This window comes from Oncorhynchus mykiss, chromosome 5, assembly GCF_057628025.1.
Source record: "Oncorhynchus mykiss isolate SJ-2025 chromosome 5, ASM5762802v1, whole genome shotgun sequence".
In the NCBI taxonomy this organism is placed as follows: domain Eukaryota; kingdom Metazoa; phylum Chordata; class Actinopteri; order Salmoniformes; family Salmonidae; genus Oncorhynchus; species Oncorhynchus mykiss.
Genome location: NC_143026.1, coordinates 1,284,056 through 1,307,907, shown reverse-complemented (window position 1 = coordinate 1,307,907; position 23,852 = coordinate 1,284,056). Strand labels below are relative to the sequence as shown.

Below are 23,852 nucleotides of genomic sequence, written 5' to 3'. Positions count from 1 at the left end.
CTCTGTAACGTAATACCCTGTATATAGCCTCCACATTGACTCTGTACCGTAATACCCTGTATATAGCCTCCACATTGACTCTGTACCGTAATACCCTGTATATAACTTCCACATTGACTCTGTACCGTAATACCCTGTATATAGCCTCCACATTGACTCTGTACCGTAATACCCTGTATATAGCCTCCACATTGACTCTGTACCGTAATACCCTGTATATAGCCTCCACATCCCCCTGCATATATTGTTATTTTTTACTGCTCCTCTTTAATTCCTTGTTACTTTTATCTCTTATTCTTATCTCTATTGTTTTAAACTGCATTGTTGGTTAGGGGTTCGTAAGGAAGCATTTCACTGTTGTATTTGGTGCATGTGACAAATACAATTTGTTTTGATTTGATGCCAACAGGCACACATGCATTCACACATGCACAATATTTTCTGTCAACACAGAAGTCATCATAGGTGAAATGATGAATTCACATTCAGAGATGCTCTGATAGAGTATTTGAACACTTACTGAACCGTAGCAGACATAAATAATGTGATATATTTTTAGACTGATCTGTGTTTAGTCAACTGTGTCGCTAAAGTTACAAATAAAGTCACACCTCAGATATTTGTTGGAGGGAAGAACGTCTGAGTGCTATTGCTATGAGATCTTGAGGTTGAAGTGTTACAGTATTTAATGTGACCATAGATTATTTATTATAATGGAAGAAAACCTTTTGTTATTCTCCAATGACACAGTACCCCTCCCTCCCACTCTTCCTCCCTCTTCTTCCCTCTCTTCCCTCCCTCTTCTAACTCTTCTTCCCTCCCTCTCCTCGCTCTCCTCCACTCTCCTCCCTCTTCTTCCCTTTTCTTCCCTCTCTTCCCTCCTTCTCCTCCCTATTCTATCCCTCTCTTCCCACCCTCTCCTCCCTCTCTTCCTTCCCTCCCCTCCCTCTTCTTCCCTCTATTCCCTCCCTCTCTACCTCCCTCTTCTTCCCTCTCTTCACTCACTTTCCTCCCACTTCTTCCCTCCCTCCCTTCCCTCCCTCTCCTCCCTCTCTTCCTCCCTCTCCTCCCTCTCTTCCTCCCTCTTCTTCCCTCCCTTCCCTCCCTCTCCTCCCTCTCTTCCCTCTTCACTCACTCTCCTCCCACTTCTTCCCTCCCTCCCTTCCCTCCCTCTCTTCCTCCCTCTTCTTCCCTCTCTTCCTCTCCACCGTCCCTCTCTTCGCTGTCCTGTCTCCCTTCCTCCCTCTCTTTCTCCCTCGTATCCTGTTTGAATGTACTTTTGAATGTACAAAATGTACTTCTGTCAAGTTAAGAACACCTTCCTAATTTTGAGTTGCACAACGTATCGCCCTCAGAACAGCCTCAATTCATACAGCTTTCTCTATGTCAAAAATTTTGATGCAGGTTAGGAGAATTAGGTTAAGATTAGAAGGAGGTTAGCTAAAATGACAAAAAATTATCCTTTTGACATCAATTTTACATAAGCTGCATCCTTTCTAGAAATGACTTTCTAGAAAGAATCGTCTTCTCTGTTTCTTACCGCGCTTCCCTCCCTCTCTTTCTTCAAATCAAATCAAATGTTACTTGTCACATGCGCCAAATACAAGATGTGTAGACCTTACGGTGAAATGCTTACTTACATGCCCTTGTAAGGGAGATAGCAGTCTTTGACTGGAGTCTTTAACAATTGTTTGGGCCTACATATAAAACCGCCTAGTATAGAGGTCCTGGATGCCAGGAAGCATGGCCCCAGTGATGTACTGGGCTGTAGCACTACCCTCTGTAGAGCCTTACAGTCGGATGCTTAGAAGTTGCCATACCAGGTTGTGATGCAACCCGTCAGGATGCTCTCGATAGTGCAGCCGTATAATTTTTCAAGGATCGGAGGACCCATGCCAAATATTTTCCCTCTCCTGAGGGGGAACAGGCGTTGTCGTACCTTTTTCACGACTGTCTTGGTGTGTTTGGACCATGATAATTTGTTGGTGATGTGGACACCAAGGAAATTGAAACTCACGACCCGCTTCACTACAGCCCTGTCAATGTGAACAGGTTGGTGTCCTGGCACCACACTGCCAGGTCTCTGCCCTCCTCCCTATTGGCCATCTCATCGCTGTCTGTGATCAGGCCTACCGCTGTTGTGAAGTCAGCAAACTTAATGATGGTGTTGGAGTCGTTCCAAGCAGTCGTAGGTGAACAGGGAGAACAGGAAGGGACTGAGCACGCACCCCTGAGAGGCCCCCGTGTTGAGGATCAGCGTGGCAGATGTGTTGCTACCTACCCTTACCATCCCGTCATCAAGTCCAGGATCCAGTTGCAGAGGGAGGTGTTTAGTCCCAGGGTCCTTAGCTTAGTGATGAGCTTTGAGGGCACTATGGTGTTGAACACTGAGCTGTAGTCAATGAATAGCATTCTCACATAGATGTTCCTTTTCTCCAGGTGGGAAAGGGCAGTGTGGAGTGCAATAGAGATTGTGTCATCTGTGGGTCTGTTGGGGCGGTTGGCACATCCTTCCCTCCCTCCCTCCCTCCCTCCCTCCCTCCCTCCCTCCCTCCCTCCCTCCCTCCCTCCCTCCCCCTCCCTCCCTCCCTCCCTCCCTCCCTCCCTCCCTCCCCCCCTCCCTCCCTCCCTCCTTCCCCTCCTCATGGTTCAGCGTAGCTCTGATGCAGGTTGTGACAGTCTCTCCCTTTCTGTGGGATAGAGACCATGAAACATTAATCAGCCTCTTAGCCACACCACTTATGTCATGATCTCTCTCTCTGCTCTGACCCAGACCCAACCAGTGGACTATTTACAGCTGACCCCAGTAACATTATACTCTTAGAGAAGAAGGTGCTATCTAGAAGGTTCTTCGGCTGTCCCCATAGGAGAACCCTTTGAAAAACCCTTTTGGTTCCAGGTAGAACCATTTTGGGCTCCATGTGGAACCAACCCTACAGAGGGTTATACAAAAGGGTTCTACCTGGAACAAAAAGGGGTTCTCCTTTGGGGACAGCTGAAGAACCCTGAAGAACCCTTTTTTCTAAGTGTACTGTACATCTCTATTTCTCTCTCTCTCTTTGTCTCTCTATCTATCTATCTCTGTCTCTTTTTGACTCTCTCTCAATCTATCTCTCTCTGTCTCTCTCTCTTCACCTCCACCCCTATATATCCTCTCCTCCCTCCTTTCTTTCTTCCCCTCTTTATTTTATGCTCCATCTCTTTATTTATTAAATGAACACCAAGATAAGCGACACAAAGTATAGTAACGCGAGACCATCAACTAACAAAAACAAGATCCCACAACAGAAAGTGGGAAAAGGGCTACCTAAGTATGATCCCCAATCAAAGACAACGATAGACAGCTGCCTCTGATTGGGAACCATACTCGGCCAAAAACAAAGAAATTGACAACATAGAATGCCCACCCAAATCTCACCCTGACTTAACCAAATAGAGAAATAAAATGGCTCTCTAAGGTCAGGGCGTGGCTCTCTAAGGTCAGCCCCCCCCCCCCCCCCCATCCCAAAGGTGCGGACTCCCGGCCGCAAACCAAACCCTATAGGGGAGGGTCCGGGTGTGCATCTACCCTCGGTGGCGGCTCTGGTTCTGGACGTAGCCCCCGCTCCCTACGCTGATCCCTCCTCTTCTGTGGAACCGGACCGTGACTCGTTTCCGGAGACACCGGACCGTGAATCGTTGCCGGAGGAACCGGACAGTGGGTTATTGCCGGAGGCTCCGGACTGGGAACCCCCGCTGGAGGCTCTGGACTGCAGCTTGTCGCTGGAGGCTCCGGACTGCGGACCGTCGCTGGAGGCTCCGGACTGCGGACCGTCGCTGGAGGCTCCGGACTGCAGACCGCCGCTGGAGGCTCCGGACTGGGTGCCGCCGCTGGAGGCTCCGGACTTGGGGCCGCCGCTGGAGGCTCCGGACTGGGGGCCGTCGCTGGAGGCTCTGGACTGGGGGCCGTCGCTGGAGGCTTCGTGCCATGGATCGTCACTACAGGCTCCGGGCCATGGGTCATCACTGCACGCTCCAGGCCATGGATCATCTCATGAGGCTCCGGGCCATGGATCATCACTGGAGGCTTCGTACGTGGAGCTGGAACAGGTCTCACCGGACTGAGGAGACGTACTGGAAGCCTGGTGAGTGGAGCTGCCACAGGGCTTACCAGGCTGGGGAGACATAGTGGAGGCCTGGTACGTGGAACCGGAACAGGTCTCACCGGACTGGGGAGATGCACTGGAAGCCTGGTGCGTGGAACAGGCACCGGATACACTGGGCCGTGGATGCGCACTGGAGGTCTCGAGCGTAGAGCTGGCACAACCCGTCCTGGCTAGATGCTTAGTTTCGCCCGGCAAATGCAGGATGCTGGCACAGGATGCACTGGGCTGTGAAGGCGCACCGGAGACACAGTGTGCAGAGCCGGCGCCGGATATCTTGGGCCAAAGAGACGCACCGGAGACCAGGAGCGCTGAGCCGGCACAATCCGTCCTGGCTGAATGCCCACTCTAGCACGGCAAATGCGAGGAGCTGGCACAGAGCTCACCGGGCTGTGAATGCGCACTGGAGACACCGTGGACATCACCGCATAACACGGTGCCTGACCAGTCAGACTCTCCCCACGGTAAGCACGGGGAGTTGGCTCAGGTCTAAACCCTGACTCCACCAATCTCCCCATGTGCCCACCCAAAATTTGTTTTGGAGCTGTCTCTCGGGCTTACGTCGTTGCCGTGACTCCTGGTCTCGTCGCTGTTCCTCCCTCGCTGCTTCCATCTGTTCCCATGGGAGGCGATCCCTTTTCGTCCAGGATCTCCTCCCACGTCCAGGATCCTTTGCCGTCCAGGATGTCCTCCAATGTCCACTCCTCCTGGCCACGCTGCTTGGTCCGTTTTTGGTGGGATCTTCTGCTACGTCCGTTATTAGTGGTAGAATGACCCGGACCAAGGTGCAGCGTTGTAGGCGTACATTTTCTTTATTAAATGTTTGAGTACTTGAATACAGCACTAGGTAGATGTAGTGAGTGTTTACTGACTATTTGTTTCCAGAGAAATGAAAAGTTCTGCTTTGAACACATTGTTTAGTGATAGCATAACATCCAGCTAGACATTAAGAAATACTTCACGATCGCAGATACACAGACAAATGGCACCATATTCCCTTAATATTGAACTACTTTTGACCAAGTGAACAGATTTGGTAACTAATGTTGTTATGCTTCAACAGTGATGTAAAAAGTAAAACAAAGACAATAAAAATAGTGCTGTTAGGTGAATTAGAAGCAGTGCAGTAGAGCTTTGTAAACACAAAGGGAGTAATGAAGTGTTAAGAGTCCGACGCAGTCCTGCACAAATCTAAGTAACATATTTTTTTAAATCCCATCACAATCTGTCAATTTAAGCAGTTTAATCTACCTATGTCGTCCTTCCGCATTTACAGTGGAAATTTGTAAAGCTACAGCGCTGTTTGTCAGACAAAAAGTCCAAACTAATATGACCTCACACGATGGCGTTCTCCGTTTTGCTCTACGACCTGCATAACTGTCATGGGACTCAGCTGAAGGTAACCCATACAAATGAATGGAAGAATTGAGATTTATATAGATAATTAACCTTCATCTGAATGTAACCCATACACTTTTTTCTTTATTTTATTTCACCTTTATTTAACCAGTTGAGAACAAGTTCTCATTTACAATTGCGACCTGGTCAAGATAAAACAAAGCATTGCGACAAAAAACAACAACAAAGAGTTACACATAAACAAACGTACAGTCAGTAACACAATTGAAAAGTCTATATACAATGTGTGAAAATGGAGTAAGGAGGTAAGGCAATAAATAGGCCATAGTGTCAAATTAATTACAATTTAACAAATTAACACTGGAGTGATAGATGTGCAGATGATGTGCAAGTAGAGATACTGGTGTGCAAAAGAGCAAAAAGTAAATAAAAACAAAATGGGGACGAGGTAGGTAGTTGGATGAGCTATTTACAGATGGGCAATGTACAGCTGCAGCAATCGGTAAGCTGCTCAGATAGCTGATGTTTGAAGTTAGTGAGGAAGATACAAGTCCAACTTCAGCGATTTTTGCAGTTTGTTCTAGTCAATGGCAGCAGAGAACTGGAAGGAAAGGTGGCCAAAGTAGGTGTTGGCTTTGGGGGTGACCAATGAGATACACTTGCTGGAGCGCATGCTACGGGTGGGTGTTGTTATGGTGACCAGTGAGCTGAGACAAGGCGGAGCTTTACCTAGGAAAGACTTATAGATGACCTGGCGCCAGTGGGTTTGGCAATTAATATGTAGCCAGGGCCAGCCGACAAGAGCATACAGATCGCAGTGGTGGGTAGTATATGGGGCGTTGGTGACAAAACGGATGGCACTGTGATAGACTGCATCCAGTTTGCTGAGTAGAGTGTTGGAGGCTATTTTGTAAATGACATCGCCGAAGTCGAGGATCGGTAGGATAGTCAGTTTTACGAGGGTATGTTTGGCTGTGTGAGTGAAGGAGGCTTTGTTGCGAAATAGGAAGCACATTCTAGATTTCATTTTGGATGGGATGTGCTTAATATGAGTCTGGAAGGAGAGTTTACAGTCTAGCCAGATATCTACGTATTTGTAGATGTCCACGTATTCTAGGTCAGAACCGTCCAGAGTAGTGATGCTAGTCGGCGGGTGGGTGCAGGCAGCGATCGGATGAAGAGCATGCATTTAGTTTTACTAGCGTTTAAGAGCAGTTGAAGACCACAGAAGGAGTGTTGTATGGCATTGAAGCTCGTTTGGAGGTTAGTGTCCATAGAAGGGCCAGATGTATACAGTATGGTGTCGTATGCTTGGAGGTGGATCAAGGAATCACCAGCAGCAAGAGCAAAATCATTGATATATACAGAGAAAAGAGTCAGCCCGAGAATTGAACCCTGTGTTACCCCCATAGAGACTGCCAGAGGTGGGGAGGCTTGGGCAAGTAGCTGCGGGGGGTGCAGAGCTGTTGGCCGGGGTTGGGGTAGCCAGGAGGAAAGCATGGCCAGCAGTAGAAAAATGCTTCTTGAAATTCTCGATTATCGTGGATTTATCGGTGGTGACAGTGTTTCCTATCTTCAGTGCAGTGGGCAGCTGGGAGGAGGTGCTCTTGTTCTCCATGGACTTTGCAGTGTTCCAGAACATTTTTGATGCACATTTGGACGCACAAATGCACATGCAGGATGCACATTTCTGTTTGGAAAAGCTAGCCTTTGCTTTCCTGCCTGACTGTGTGTATTGGTTCCTGACTTCCCTGAAAAGTTGCATATTGCGGGGAATATTCGATGTTAGTGCAGTATACCACAATATGTTTTTGTGCTGGTCGAGGGCAGTCAGGTCTGGAGTGAACCAATGGCTTCATCTGTTCTTAGTTCAACATTTTTTGAAAGGGGCATGCTTATTAAAGATGGTGAGGCAATTGCTTTTAAAGAACAACCAGACATCCTCTACTGATGGGATGAGGTCAATATCCTTCCAGGATACCCCGGCCAGGTCGATTAGAAAGGCCTGCTCGCTGAAGTGTTTCAGGGAGCGTTTGACAGTAATGAGTGGAGGTCGTTTGACTGCGGACCCATTATGGATGCAGGCAATGAGGCAGTGATCGCTGAGATCTTGGTTGAAGACAGCAGAGATGTATTTGGAGGGTAAGTTGGTCAATCTATGAGGGTGCCAATGTTTACGGATTTAGGGTTGTACCTGGTGGGTTCCTTGATAATTTGTGTGAGATTGAGGGCATCTAGCTTAGATTGCAGGGCGGCCCGGGGTGTTAAGCATATCCCAGTATAGGTCACCTAGTAGAAAGGACTCTGAAGACAGATGGGGGGAAATCAATTCACATATGGTGTCCAGGGCAGAGCTGGGAGCTGGGGGGGGGTCTATAACAGAAGGCAACAGTGAGAGACTTATTTCTGGAGAGATTAATTTTTAAAATTAGAAGCTAAACTGGAGAAATATATAGATATTAAATCTTCATCTGAAGGTGACCCATACAAATGAATGGAAGTATGGAGATATACTCTCTATATATATATAGATATTAACTTTTGATCTGAAGGCAACCCACATCCCTCCGTCAGTCTCACTGTCCTGTTAAAACAACCCACATCCCTCCATCAGTCTCACTGTCCTGTTAAAACAACCCACATCCCTCCATCAGTCTCACTGTCCTGTTAAAACAACCCACATCCCTCCATCAGTCTCACTGTCCTGTTAAAACAACCCACATCCCTCCATCAGTCTCACTGTCCTGTTAAAACAACCCACATCCCTCCATCAGTCTCACTGGCCTGTTAAAACAACCCACATCCCTCCATCAGTCTCACTGTCATGTTAAAACAACCCACATCCCTCCATCAGTCTCACTGGCCTGTTAAAACAACCCACATCCCTCCATCAGTCTCACTGTCCTGTTAAAACAGCCCACATCCCTCCATCAGTCTCACTAGCCTGTTACACGGGGGGCCTTAACCCTCACACCCACAGCTAGGAGAGTATGTTGCCTGGAGGGGAGAATGGGAGTGAGGGGGGAAGGGGGAGGGGGAATGGGAGGGGGAATGGGAGGTAGGAGGAAAGGGGGGGATGGAGAAAGGGGGAATGGGAGGAATGCGGAAAGGTAGGGAGGGGGAAGGGATTGAGGGGGAAAGGGAGGCAGGGGGAAGGGATTGAGGGATAGAGAAAGGGAGGGATGTGGAATGGGAGGGAGGGTGAAAGGGATGGAGGGTGAAAGGTTGGGAGGGAGGGTGAAAGGCATGGAGGGGTAATGGGAGAATGGGAGGGATGGTGAAAGGGATGGAGAGGTAATGGGAGAATGGGAGGGAGGGTGAAAGGGATGGAGGGGTAATGGGAGAATGGGAGGGAGGGTGAAAGGTATGGAGGGGTAATGGGAGGGAGGGTGAAAGGGATGGAGGGGTAATGGGAGCGAGGGTGAAAGGGATAGACTGGGTAATGGGAGAATGGGAGGGTGAAAGGGATGGAGGGGTAATGGGAGAATGGGAGGGAGGGGTGAAAGGGATGGAGGGGTAATGGGAGGGAGGGTGAAAGGGATGGAGGGCTAATGGGAGCGAGGGTGAAAGGGATAGAGTGGGTAATGGGAGGGAGGGTGAAAGGGATGGAGGGGTAATGGGAGAATGGGAGCGAGGGGTGAAAGGGATGGAGGGGTAATGGGAGGGAGGCTGAAAGGGATGAAGGGGTAATGGGAGAATGGGAGGGAGGGTGAAAGGGATGGAGGGGTAATGGGAGAATGGGAGGTAGGCTGAAAGGGATGGAGGGGTAATGGGAGAATGGGAGGGAGGGGTGAAAGGGATGGAGGGGTAATGGGAGGGAGGGTGAAAGAGATGGAGGGGTAATGGGAGGGAGGGTGAAAGGTTGGGAGGGAGGGTGAAAGGGATGGAGGGGTAATGGGAGAATGAAAGGGAGAACGGTTGGGAGGTAGGGTGAAAGGGATGGAGGGGTAATGGGAGAATGGGAGCGATGGTGAAAGGGATGGAGGGGTAATGGGAGAATGGGAGGGAGGGGTGAAAGGGATGGAGTGGTAGTGGGAGAATGGGAGGGAGGGGTGAAAGGGATGGAGGGGTAATGGGAGAATGGGAGGGATGGTGAAAGGGATGGAGGGGTAATGGGAGGGAGGGTGAAAGGGATGGAGGGGTAATGGGAGAATGGGAGGGAGGGTGAAAGGGATGGAGGGGTAATGGGATAATGGGAGGAATGGTGAAAGGGATGGAGGGGTAATGGGAGGGAGGGTGAAAGGGATGGAGGGGTAATGGGAGAATGGGAGGGAGGGTGAAAGGGATGGAGGGGTAATGGGAGAATGGGAGGGAGGGTGAAAGGTTTGGAGGGGTAATGGTAGGGAGGGTGAAAGGGTGGGAGGGGTAATGGGAGAATGGGAGCGAGAACGGTTGGGAGGGAGGGTGAAAGGGATGGAGGGGTAATGGGAGAATGGGAGGGATGGTGAAAGGGATGGAGTGGTAATGGGAGAATGGGAGGGAGGGTGAAAGGGATGGAGGGGTAATGGGAGGGAGGGTGAAAGGGATGGTGGGGTAATGGGATAATGGGATGAATGGTGAAAGGGATGGAGGGGTAATGGGAGGGAGGGTGAAAGGGATGGAGGGGTAATGGGAGAATGGGAGGGAGGGTGAAAGGGATGGAGGGGTAATGGGAGAATGGGAGGGAGGGTGAAAGGTTTGGAGGGGTAATGGTAGGGAGGGTGAAAGGGTGGGAGGGGTAATGGGAGAATGGGAGTGAGAACGGTTGGGAGGGAGGGTGAAAGGGATGGAGGGGTAATGGGAGAATGGGAGGGATGGTGAAAGGGATGGAGTGGTAATGGGAGAATGGGAGGGAGGGGTGAAAGGGATGGAGTGGTAATGGGAGAATGGGAGGGAGGGGTGAAAGGGATGGAGGGGTAATGGGAGAATGGGAGGGATGCTGAAAGGGATGGAGGGGTAATGGGAGGGAGGGTGAAAGGGATGGAGGGGTAATGGGAGAACGGGAGGGAGGGTGAAAGGGATGGAGGGGTAATGGGAGAATGGGAGGGAGGGTGAATGGTTTGGAGGGGTAATGGGAGGGAGGGTGAAAGAGATGGAGGGGTAATGGGAGAATGGGAGGGAGGGTGAAAGGGATGGAGGAGTAATGGGAGAATGGGAGGGAGGGTGAAAGGGATGGAGGGGTAATGGGAGGGAGGGTGAAAGGGATGGAGGGGTAATGGGAGAATGGGAGGGAGGGTGAAAGGGATGGAGGGGTAATGGGAGGGAGGGTGAAAGGGTGGGAGGGGTAATGGGAGGGAGGGTGAAAGGGTGGGAGGGGTAATGGGAGGGATGGTGAAAGGGTGGGAGGGGTAATGGGAGGGAGGGTGAAAGGGTGGGAGGGAGTGTCAGAAGATGCCATCTATTGTTATTAATGAGGGTCTGAAAATACTCAGCTGGGTGCATCCAGACAAGCTGTTCAGGTGTGAAACAGCGGCAGACTGCTGTGAGTGTGTCAGAGCCAGGATGCCTGATCATAGAATAGACAGATCAACACAGACCAACCACAGGTCAGAGAGAGAACATCTCTCACTATTTAGAGCAGATAGAGAGACTGAGAAAAGAGAAGATTCTCATTACTACAACTCACTGCCAATGGCGGGAGGGAGAGAGTAGGAGAGCATTAGAACTCACTGCCAATGGCGGAAGGGAGAGAGGGGAGGAGAGAGCGAGAGAGCATTAGAACTCACTGCCCATGTGCAGAGAAAGAGAGAGGGATATGATGGTCATTCGAACTTACTTCCGATGCGCAGGTTGATCTGGTCCCGTCGTTCTCCATTGGGGTTCTGAAAGCAGCTGTAAAGTCCGTTGTTTGAGAGGTCCACCTCCATTAGTATGAGTCTAGACCCCTCCTCCCGGTGGTGTGCCTTCACGTCCGTCCCGTTTACCTTCCACGTCACGCTGGCATCGCTGTCCAGAGAGCCACACCTCATGGTCACGTCCCCATCCATACGCTCATACTGAATACTGGCCCCTAGAGAGGAGAGAGGAGCAGGAAACTGTTACTACACTGTTACTAGACTGTTACTAGACTGTTACTACACTGTTACTACACTGTTACTAGACTGTTACTACACTGTTACTACACTGTCACTGCACTGTTACTATGTCAGCTTGTCGGGGTGAACTGGGAGCACAGTGCTGTAGCGGTGGGACAGAAGAGATGGCAACGGAGACAACTTCATGAGCCCTATATTACCTATACTTCTCAACAGAGAGGGAGACAGACAGTGAGACAGAAGAGATGGCAACGGAGACAGCTTCCCGAGCCCTATATTACCTATACTTCTCAACAGAGAGTGAGACAGAAGAGATGGCAACGGAGAAGGCTTTCTGAGCCCTATATTACCTATACTTCTCAACAGCAAGTGAGACAGACAGTGAGACAGAAGAGATGGCAATGGAGACAGCTTCCTGAGCCCTATATTACCTATACTTCTCAACAGAGATGGAAACAGACAGTGAGATAGACAGTGAGACAGACATTGTGACAGACAGTGAGACAGACATTGTGACAGACAGTGAGACAGACAGTGAGACACATAGTGAGACACACAGTGAGACACACAGTGAGACAGACAGTGAGACGGACAGTGAGACAGACACTAACCACCAGGCCCTTGTATTTCTCTGTTAGTCTAAAGGCTGGGATGCCAGTGAGATGTTCAATTAGGAGATGTGTGGAGTCAACTCCACCTGTCGCTTCCATGTCCATGTGAATATCCTCCCCTCAGCTCCTCAACGGCTCAATGGCTCCTCAATGTATATTTATAAATACCTTTCTCTCCTTCCCATCTATCCCTCTCTCCCCCCTCTGTATTCCTCTGGAGAGGCCTGCCTCCGATGAATGAGACCGAGGACAACCCCTCAATGCCACCACCTCGTCTCACTGAAGAACGACGAAGGCAAGACTGAGGAGTACAAGAGCAGTACCATGGTATAAGAGAGAGGAGACATGAATGAGTAGTGTTGACAAGTACAGTACCATGGTATAAGAGAGAGAGAGAGAGGAGACATGAGGGCAGGTGGGTCACCAGAGGAACCTTAGACATACACGTTTGTATCTGAGCATGGGTTAGTGTAATGGAGTTCAGAACGTGCTGGAAGCTCACTCCACAGCTGGAAGCTCACTCCACAGCTGGAAGCTCACTCCACAGCTGGAAGCTCACTCCACAGCTGGAAGCTCACTCCACAGCTAGCTTGAAATGGCATGAATGGAGCCATCCAATTGGTTCCTTTTGAGTGGCTCAAACATTGTCAAGGAGGATGGTCACGTGTTTTTATTTTATTTAACCTGTATTTATCCAGGAAGGGCTCGTTGAGATTTGAATTCCCTTTTTGAAGAGCGCCAAGGTAGGCAGCACCAAATCAGTACACAATTACAGACAGACAACATGAAAAACTACAATTCACATAGAATTCACAAGAATATAACAAAATCAAAAAACAGCAAATTAAAAACATTGACAGGTCAGGGAGTCAGTCTCAAAATCCTTCATCAGTGATTTAAAAACACCAATCGGGACAAGTTCTTCCAATTTAAAAGTATTTTGTAAGGTGTTCCAAGACGATGGTGCAGAGTACATAAAAGCCCTTTTACCAAATTCAGTTCGGACATTTGGAACAGTTAACAGGATAAAGTCCAGCGAACGAAGAGACGACCCACCACATTTCTGAACAATAAAAGTACCTGAATAAAAAGGTAGTAAACCCAAAATGGCTTTGTAAATAAAAGTATAGCAGTGCCTGAGCCTACGAGTGACTAGAGAAGGCCAGCCAACCCTGGTATACAAAGGGCAGTGGTGCGTAAGGGTTTTGCAGTTTAAAATACATCTCAATGCTCCATGGTAAAGGGTGTCAATTGATCTCAAACACTGCAGCAGAATCATTCATATATAAAATATCCCCATAGTCTAGAAAGGCATAAATGTTCCTCCTTCTGGTTTCAAAAGAAAAACAGACCTGAACTTCAAATTCAAAAATGTTTTATTGTGAAAAATGAGGATCGCTGGTTTGAGACCAGTGTAGAACAGGGACAGTGGAAGAAGATATACTGGTTTGAGACCAGTGTGAGACAGGGACAGTGGAAGAAGATATACTGGTTTGAGACCAGTGTGAGACAGGGACAGTGGAAGAAGATATACTTGTTTGAGACCAGTGTGAGACAGGGACAGTGGAAGAAGATATACTGGTTTGAGACCAGTGTAGAACAGGGACAGTGGAAGAAGATATACTGGTTTGAGACCAGTGTGAGACAGGGACAGTGGAAGAAGATATACTGGTTTGAGACCAGTGTGAGACAGGGACAGTGGAAGAAGATATACTGGTTTGAGACCAGTGTGAGACAGGGACAGTGGAAGAAGATATACTGGTTTGAGACCAGTGTAGAACAGGGACAGTGGAAGAAGATATACTGGTTTGAGACCAGTGTGAGACAGGGACAGTGGAAGAAGATATACTGGTTTGAGACCAGTGTAGAACAGGGACAGTGGAAGAAGATATACTGGTTTGAGACCAGTATGGGACAGTAGAGGAAGATATACTGGTTTGAGACCAGTGTGGGACAGTAGAGGAAGATATACTGGTTTGAGACCAGTGTGAGACAGTAGAAGAAGATATACTGGTTTGAGACCAGTGTGAGACAGTAGAAGAAGATATACTGGTTTGAGACCAGTTAGAGACAGTAGAAGAAGATATACTGGTCTGAGACCAGTGTAGAACAGTAGAGGAAGATATACTGGTTTGAGACCAGTTTGAGACAGTAGAGGAATATATACTGGTTTGAGACCAGTGTAGAATAGTAGAGGAAGATATACTGGTTTGAGACCAGTGTAGAACAGCAGAGGAAGATATACTGGTTTGAGACCAGTGTGAGACAGGGACAGTGGAAGGAGATATACTGGTTTGAGACCAGTGTAGAACAGGGACAGTGGAAGAAGATATACTGGTTTGAGACCAGTGTGGGACAGTAGAGGAAGATATACTGGTTTGAGACCAGTGTGAGACAGTAGAAGAAGATATACTGGTTTGAGACCAGTGTGAGACAGTAGAAGAAGATATACTGGTTTGAGACCAGTGTGAGACAGTAGAAGAAGATATACTGGTTTGAGACCAGTTTGAGACAGTAGAAGAAGATATACTGGTTTGAGACCAGTGTGAGACAGTAGAAGAAGATATACTGGTTTGAGACCAGTGTGGGACAGTATAGGAAGATATACTGGTTTGAGACCAGTGTGGGACAGGGACAGTAGAGGAAGATATAGTGGTTTGAGACCAGTGTGAGAGAGTAGAGGAAGATATAGTGGTTTGAGACCAGTGTGGGACAGGGACAGTAGAGGAAGATATACTGGTTTGAGACCAGTGTGGGACAGTAGAGGAAGATATACTGGTTTGAGACCAGTGTGGGACAGTAGAGGAAGATATAATGGTTTGAGACCAGTGTGAGACAGTAGAAGAAGATATACTGATTTGAGACGAGTGTGAGACAGTAGAAGAAGATATACTGGTTTGAGACCAGTGTGGGACAGTAGAAGAAGATATACTGGTTTGAGACCAGTGTGGGACAGTAGAGGAAGATATACTGGTTTGAGACCAGTGTGAGACAGTAGAGGAAGATATACTGGTTTGAGACCAGTGTGGGACAGTAGAAGAAGATATACTGGTTTGAGACCAGTGTGGGACATTAGAGGAAGATATACTGGTTTGAGACCAGTGTGAGACAGTAGAGGAAGATATACTGTTTTGAGACCAGTGTGGGACAGGGACAGTAGAAGAAGATATACTGGTTTGAGACCAGTGTGGGACAGGGACAGTAGAGGAAGATATAGTGGTTTGAGACCAGTGTGGGACAGGGACAGTGGAGGAAGAAAAACTGGTTTGAGACCATTGTGGGACAGTAAAGGAAGATATACTGGTTTGAGACCAGTGTGAGACAGTAGAAGAAGATATACTGGTTTGAGACCAGTGTGGGACAGTAGAGGAAGATATACTGGTTTGAGACCAGTGTGAGACAGTAGAGGAAGATATACTGGTTTGAGACCAGTGTGGGACAGTAGAAGAAGATATACTGGTTTGAGACCAGTGTGGGACATTAGAGGAAGATATACTGGTTTGAGACCAGTGTGAGACAGTAGAGGAAGATATACTGTTTTGAGACCAGTGTGGGACAGGGAGAGTAGAAGAAGATATACTGGTTTGAGACCAGTGTGGGACAGGGACAGTAGAGGAAGATATAGTGGTTTGAGACCAGTGTGGGACAGGGACAGTGGAGGAAGAAAAACTGGTTTGAGACCATTGTGGGACAGTAAAGGAAGATATACTGGTTTGAGACCAGTGTGAGACAGTAGAAGAAGATATACTGGTTTGAGACCAGTGTGAGACAGTAGAAGAAGATATACTGGTTTGAGACCAGTGTAAGACAGTAGAAGAAGATATACTGGTTTGAGACCAGTGTGAGACAGTAGAAGAAGATATACTGGTTTGAGACCAGTGTAGAACAGTAGAGGAAGATATACTGGTTTGAGACCAGTGTGAGACAGTGGAGGAATATATACTGGTTTGAGACCAGTGTAGAACAGTAGAGGAAGATATACTGGTTTGAGACCAGTGTGAGACAGGGACAGTGGAAGAAGATATACTGGTTTGAGACCAGTGTAGAACATGGACAGTGGAAGAAGATATACTGGTTTGAGACCAGTGTGAGACAGTAGAAGAAGATATACTGATTTGAGACGAGTGTGAGACAGTAGAAGAAGATATACTGGTTTGAGACCAGTGTGGGACAGTAGAAGAAGATATACTGGTTTGAGACCAGTGTGGGACAGTAGAGGAAGATATACTGGTTTGAGACCAGTGTGAGACAGTAGAGGAAGATATACTGGTTTGAGACCAGTGTGGGACAGTAGAAGAAGATATACTGGTTTGAGACCAGTGTGGGACATTAGAGGAAGATATACTGGTTTGAGACCAGTGTGAGACAGTAGAGGAAGATATACTGGTTTGAGACCAGTGTGGGACAGAAGAAGAAGATATACTGGTTTGAGACCAGTGTGAGACAGTAGAAGAAGATATACTGGTTTGAGACCAGTGTGAGACAGTAGAAGAAGATATACTGGTTTGAGACCAGTGTGAGACAGTAGAAGAAATATACTGGTTTGAGACCAGTGTGGGACAGTAGAAGAAGATATACTGGTTTGAGACCAGTGTGAGACAGTAGAAGAAGATATACTGGTTTGAGACCAGTGTGGGACAGTGGAGGAAGGTATACTGGTTTGAGACCAGTGTGGGACAGTAGAAGAAGATATACTGGTTTGAGACCAGTGTGGGACAGTAGAAGAAGATATACTGGTTTGAGACCAGTGTGGGACAGTAGAGGAAGATATACTGGTTTGAGACCAGTGTGAGACAGTAGAAGAAGATATACTGTTTTGAGACCAGTGTGGGACAGGGACAGTAGAAGAAGATATACTGGTTTGAGACCAGTGTGGGACAGGGACAGTAGAGGAAGATATAGTGGTTTGAGACCAGTGTGGGACAGGGACAGTGGAGGAAGAAAAACTGGTTTGAGACCATTGTGGGACAGTAAAGGAAAATATACTGGTTTGAGACCAGTGTGAGACAGTAGAAGAAGATATACTGGTTTGAGACCAGTGTGAGACAGTAGAAGAAGATATACTGGTTTGAGACCAGTGTAAGACAGTAGAAGAAGATATACTGGTTTGAGACCAGTGTGAGACAGTAGAATAAGAGATACTGGTTTGAGACCAGTGTAGAGCAGTAGAGGAAGATATACTGGTTTGAGACCAGTGTGAGACAGTGGAGGAATATATACTGGTTTGAGACCAGTGTAGAACAGTAGAGGAAGATATACTGGTTTGAGACCAGTGTGAGACAGGGACAGTGGAAGAAGATATACTGGTTTGAGACCAGTGTAGAACATGGACAGTGGAAGAAGATATACTGGTTTGAGACCAGTGTGGGACAGTAGAGGAAGATATACTGGTTTGAGACCAGTGTGAGACAATAGAAGAAGATATACTGGTTTGAGACCAGTGTGAGACAGTCGAAGAAGATATACTGGTTTGAGACCAGTGTGAGACAATAGAAGAAGATATACTGGTTTGAGACCAGTGTGAGACAGTGGAGGAAGATATACTGGTTTGAGACCAGAGTGGAACAGGGACAGTAGAGGAAGATATACTGGTTTGAGACCAGTGTGAGACAGTGGAGGAAGATATACTGGTTTGAGACCAGTGTGGGACAGGGACAGCAGAGGAAGATATAGTGGTTTGAGACCAGTGTGAGAGAGTAGAAGAAGATATGCTGGTTTGAGACCAGTGTGAGACAGTAGAAGAAGATATACTGGTTTGAGACCAGTGTGAGACAGTAGAAGAAGATATACTGGTTTGAGACCAGTGTGAGAGAGTAGAAGAAGATATACTGGTTTGAGACCAGTGTGAGACAGTAGAGGAAGATATGCTGGTTTGAGACCAGTGTGAGACAGTTGAGGAAGATATGCTGGTATGAGACCAGTGTGAGACAGTAGAAGAAGATATACTGGTTTGAGACCAGTGTGAGACAGTAGAAAAAGATATACTGGTTTGAGACCAGTTTGAGACAGTAGAGGAAGATATGCTGGTTTGAGACCAGTGTGAGACATTATAAGAAGATATACTGGTTTGAGACCAGTGTGAGACAGTAGAAGAAGATATACTGGTTTGAGACCAGTGTGAGACAGTAGAAGAAGATATACTGGTTTGAGACCAGTGTGAGACAGTAGAAGAAGATATACTGGTTTGAGACCAGTGTGGGACAGTAGAAGAAGATATACTGGTTTGAGACCAGTGTGAGACAGTGGAGGAAGATATACTGGTTTGAGACCAGTGTGGGACAGGGACAGTAGAGGAAGATATACTGGTTTGAGACCAGTGTGAGACAGTGGAGGAAGATATACTGGTTTGAGACCAGTGTGGGGCAGGGACAGCAGAGGAAGATATAGTGGTTTGAGACCAGTGTGAGAGAGTAGAAGAAGATATGCTGGTTTGAGACCAGTGTGAGACAGTAGAAGAAGATATACTGGTTTGAGACCAGTGTGAGAGAGTAGAAGAAGATATACTGGTTTGAGACCAGTGTGAAACAGTAGAAGAAGATATACTGGTTTGAGACCAGTGTGAGACAGTAGAAGAAGATATACTGGTTTGAGACCAGAGTGGGACAGTAGAAGAAGATATACTGGTTTGAGACCAGTGTGGGACAGTAGAGGAAGATATACTGGTTTGAGACCAGTGTGAGACAGTAGAAGAAGATATACTGGTTTGAGACCAGTGTGGGACAGTGGAGGAAGATATACTGGTTTGAGACCAGTGTGGGACAGTAGAAGAAGATATACTGTTTTGAGATCAGTGTGAGACAGTAGAGGAAGATATACTGGTTTGAGACCAGTCTGGGACAATGGAGGAAGATATACTGGTTTGAGACCAGTGTGGGACAGTGGAGGAAGATATACTGGTTTGAGACCAGTGTGGGACAGTAGAGGAAGATATACTGGTTTGAGACCAGTGTGAGACAGTAGAGGAAGATATACTGGTTTGAGACCAGTGTGGGACAGGGACAGTAGAAGAAGATATACTGGTTTGAGACCAGTGTGGGACAGGGACAGTAGAGGAAGTTATACTGGTTTGAGACCAGTGTGGGACAGTGGAGGAAGATATACTGGTTTGAGATCAGTGTGAGACAGTAGAGGAAGATATAATGGTTTGAGACCAATGTGGGACAGTAGAGGAAGATATAATGGTTTGAGACCAATGTGGGACAGTAGAGGAAGATATAATGGTTTGAGACCAGTGTGGGACAGGGACAGTGGAGGAAGTTAAACTGGTTTGGGACAGGGACAGTGGAGGAAGAGATACTGGTTTGGGACAGGGACAGTGGAGGAAGATATACTGGTTTGAGACCAGTGTGGGGCAGTAGAGGAAGATATAAAGGATTGAGACCAGTGTGGGACAGTAGAGGAAGATATACTGGTTTGAGACCAGTGTGGGACAGGGACAGTGGAGGAAGATATACTGGTTTGAGACCAGTGTGGGACAGGGACAGTGGAGGAATATATAATGGTATGAGACCAGTATGGGACAGTGACAGTAGAGGAAGATATACTGTTTTGAGACCAGTGTGGGACAGGGACAGTGGAGGAAGATATACTGGTTTGAGACCAGAGTGGGACAGTAGAGGAAGATATACTGGTCTGAGACCAGTATGGGACAGTGGAGGAAGATATACTGGTTTGAGACCAGTGTGGGAAAGTAGAGGAAGATATACTGGTTTGAGACCAGTGTGGGACAGTGGAGGAAGATATACGGTTTGAGACCAGTGTGGGACAGGGACAGTAGAGGGAGATATACTGGTTTGAAAACAGTGTGGGACAGTGGAGGAAGATATACGTTTTGAGACCAGTGTGGGACAGGGACAGTAGAGGAAGATATACTGGTTTGAGACCAGTGTGGGACAGGGACAGTGGAGGAAGATATACTGGTTTGAGACCAGTTTGGGACAGGGACAGTGGAGGAAGATATACTGGTTTGAGACCAGTGTGGGACAGGGACAGTAGAGAAAGAGATACTGGTTTGAGAACAGTGTTGGACAGTGGAGGAAGATATGCTGGTTTTGAATTAGCACTGCACACCTGATTCAAATCCTCTTCACTTGATGATAAGTGGATGGTTTGAATTGGCTGTATAGAGCTCAGGCCAAAACAAACAATGTGTTCCCCGTTGGGACCCCAGGAGCAGGATTAAGAAATACTGTTATGCAGACTGATCCCAATCGCCCTCTCCTCTCCTCTCCTCTCCTCTCCTCTCCTCTCCTCTCCTCTCCTCTCCTCTCCTCTCCTCTCCTCTCCTCTCCTCTCTTCTCCTCTCCTCAACTCACCTCATTGATGCAGTTGGTTCATTGATGCAGTTTGTTCATTGATGCAGTTGCTTCATTGATGCAGTTGGTTCATTGATGCAGTTGCTTCATTGATGCAGTTGGTTCATTGATGCAGTTGCTTCATTGATGCAGTTGGTTCATTGATGCAGTTGCTTCATTGATGCAGTTGCTTCATTGATGCAGTTGGTTCATTGATGCAGTTGCTTCATTGATGCAGTTGGTTCATTGATGCAGTTGCTTCATTGATGCAGTTGCTTCATTGATGCAGTTGGTTCATTGATGCAGTTGCTTCATTGATGCAGTTGGTTCATTGATGCAGTTGCTTCATTGATGCAGTTGGTTCATTGATGCAGTTGCTTCATTGATGCAGTTGGTTCATTGATGCAGTTGCTTCATTGATGCAGTTGGTTCATTGATGCAGTTGGTTCATTGATGCAGTTGGTTCATTGATGCAGTTGCTTCATTGATGCAGTTGGTTCATTGATGCAGTTGGTTCATTGGTTCTGTTGGTTCATTGATGCAGTTGGTTCATTGATGCAATTGGTTCATTGATGCAGTTGGTTCATTGATGCAGTTGCTTCATTGATGCAGTTGGTTCATTGATGCAGTTGGTTCATTGATGCAGTTGGTTCATTGATGCTGTTGGTTCATTGATGCAGTTGGTTCATTGATGCAGTTGCTTCATTGATGCAGTTGGTTCATTGATGCAGTTGGTTCATTGATGCAGTTGGTTCATTGATGCAGTTGGTTCATTGATGCAGTTGGTTCATTGATGCAGTTGGTTCATTGATGCAGTTGCTTCATTGATGCAGTTGGTTCATTGATGCAGTTGCTTCATTGATGCAGTTGGTTCATTGATGCAGTTGGTTCATTGGTTCTGTTGGTTCATTGATGCAGTTGGTTCATTGATGCAGTTGGTTCATTGATGCAGTTGGTTCATTGATGCAGTTGGTTCATTGGTTCTGTTGGTTCATTGATGCAGTTGGTTCATTGATGCAGTTGGTTCATTGATGCAGTTGGTTCATTGATGCAGTTGGTTCATTGATGCAGTTGGTTCATTGATGCAGTTGGTTCATTGATGCAGTTTGTTCATTGATTCTATTGGTCCATTGATTGTGCAGGGCGGCTTATAGAGTTAGCCTACAATAATATTGAATTTGAATTGGATTTTGTAGCCTAGTTTTTATTCCTTTCTAGAGTGTGCAGAGTGGCTGTCAACAGCTTAGTGAAACGTTTATTTCCTGAGCATATATCACTTGGTTTCCCAAATGTAGCACTGGGTAGCTGCAGGAACAGGGTTGGAGAGCCCATTGCATACAGAGTACTGGGTAGCTGGCATACAGAGTACTGGGGATTTTGGTAATGCTAAGAGTGTGCAAAGCTGTCATCAAGACAAAGGGTGGCTACCTTGAAGAATCTAAAATCTAAAATATATTTTGATTTGTTTGCCACTTTTTTGGTTACTACATGATTCCATATGTGTTCTTTAAAGTTGATGTCTTCACTGTTATTCTACAATGTAGAAAAATACAGAAAAACCCTTGGATCCCTTGAATGTGTGTCCAAACTATTGATTGTTACTGTACTTACTGCTGGACATCCCACAACTCATCAAGACAAATGTTTTAGTATGTGTGTCAGATCCTTATGCCTTTAAACACGCTCCCCTTTAATCTGAAATAAAACATCTGCCAAAGAAATAAGAAGCACAAACGGATCATAAAATGTGGTTTAACATCAGATGTATGCACTGTGTTGCACTATATCTGCAGTATTGCCAGTTTAACAGTCATGCGGCAGGGTAGCCTAGTGGTTAGAGCATTGGTTGCAAGTTCAAATCCCCGAGCTGACAGGGTACAAAATCTGTCGTTCTGCCCCTGAACAGGCAATTAACCCACTAGGCCGTCATTGAAAATAAGAATTCGTTCTTAATTAACTGACTTGCCTAGTAAAATAAAGGTAAAAAAAAAATGTACTGAGCTGTGACAGGGTCACCATATTTCACATCTCCTCTCTTCTAAAATCATTGCTTTGCCCTCCATCTAATCCAGTGGAGGCTGGTGAGGAGGAGGACGGCTCATAATAATGTCTGGAATGGAGCCCATGTGTTTGATGCATGTGATACCATTCCACATATTTTGCTCCAGCCATTGCCACTAGCCTGTCCTCCCCAATTAAGGTGCCACCAACCTCCTGTGTTCTAATCCCTTCATTTTATCCCTTGTTTCCAGTGAGGGCTCTGATTAACATGCTCTCTCTCTCTCTCTCTCTCTCTCTCTCTCTCTCTCTCTCTCTCTCTCTCTCTCTCTCTCTCTCTCTCTCTCTCTCTCTCTCTCTCTCTCTCTCTCTCTCTCTCTCTCTCTCTCTCTCTCTCTCTCTCTCTCTCTCTCTCTCTCTCTCTCTCTCTCCCTCCCTCCCTCCCTCCCTCCCTCCCTCCCTCCCTCCCTCCCTCTCTAAACAGCTGCAAAACGTCCTCCTCATTCTCTCTTCCTTCTCGCCATCTCTCTCGCCTCTTTACTTCTCTCCTTCCTCTCTCTTCATTCTCCTCTTCTCTCCTTCCTCTCTCTTCCTTCTCCTCTTCCTCTCTCCTTCTCTTTCCTTTTCCCCTTCTTCTCTCTTCCTCTCCTTCCTCTCTCCTCCTCCCCTTCCTCTCTCCTTCTCTTCCTCCTCTTTCCTTCTCTCCTTCCTCTCTCCTCATACTCTTCCTTTCTTCCTCTCTTCTTCCTCTCTCCTCCCTAACTCCTTCCTCTCCTCCCTCCTTCTCTCCCTCCCTCGCTCTTTCCTCTTCTCCCTCACGTCTCCTTCTCTCCCTCCTCTCTCTCTCCCTCCTCTCCTCCCTCCTTCTCTCTGTCCCTCTCTCCTTCCTCTTCTCCCTCCTCTCTCCCTCCCTCCCTCTCTCCTTCCTCTCCTCCCTCTCTCCTCCCCCTCTCTTTCCTTATATCTGGGCTGAGCCACAAGAGGGATGCTGCAGATGAAATTCAACCAAACACACAAACCCTTTCAGTGGGGGCAGAATAAACACAGTCATAAAGTTCCCCCGCCCTGTGAAGGCAGTACAGAAACACAGGGGGTCCATGGCTCCATTCAACTAGGGAAGGGAAGGGAAACCAGTCTGACATGAAGATGAAAAGGAGGTAAAGCTTTAATTGATGCTTTACATTTAGGAGTGAGTTGGTTGGGTTCATATAGCCATCAGCAATCTATCTTTCTGTTTTGTTCTGTGGGAGTGGGTGAACTCACATAGAAGAGATACACTTTTACGAGCTGAGCAGGGATGTTGGGATGTGGGAATATGCAGCTCAGCTCAGCTCTGGTCTGTCTGGGAAACACACATGGGAGATATCTGGGTTCTGGGGCATTGTGGGGTTAGGTTTAGGAGGGGTTCATTCTGGGGTGTTGTGGGGTTAGGGT

General features: G+C 47.2%; 1 protein-coding gene across 1 annotated transcript in view; it reads right to left on the bottom strand.

Moving 5' to 3' along the window:
• The window catches only part of LOC118964552 (ciliary neurotrophic factor receptor subunit alpha), a 357,403-nt gene that overhangs the window by 96,429 nt on the left and 237,122 nt on the right, over window positions 1-23,852 (bottom strand). Inside the window, exon 3 of the mRNA XM_090233563.1 lies at window positions 11,257-11,490. Coding sequence (XP_090089689.1) covers window positions 11,257-11,490 — 234 coding nt within the window. The remainder of the gene's footprint in view (window positions 1-11,256; window positions 11,491-23,852) is intronic.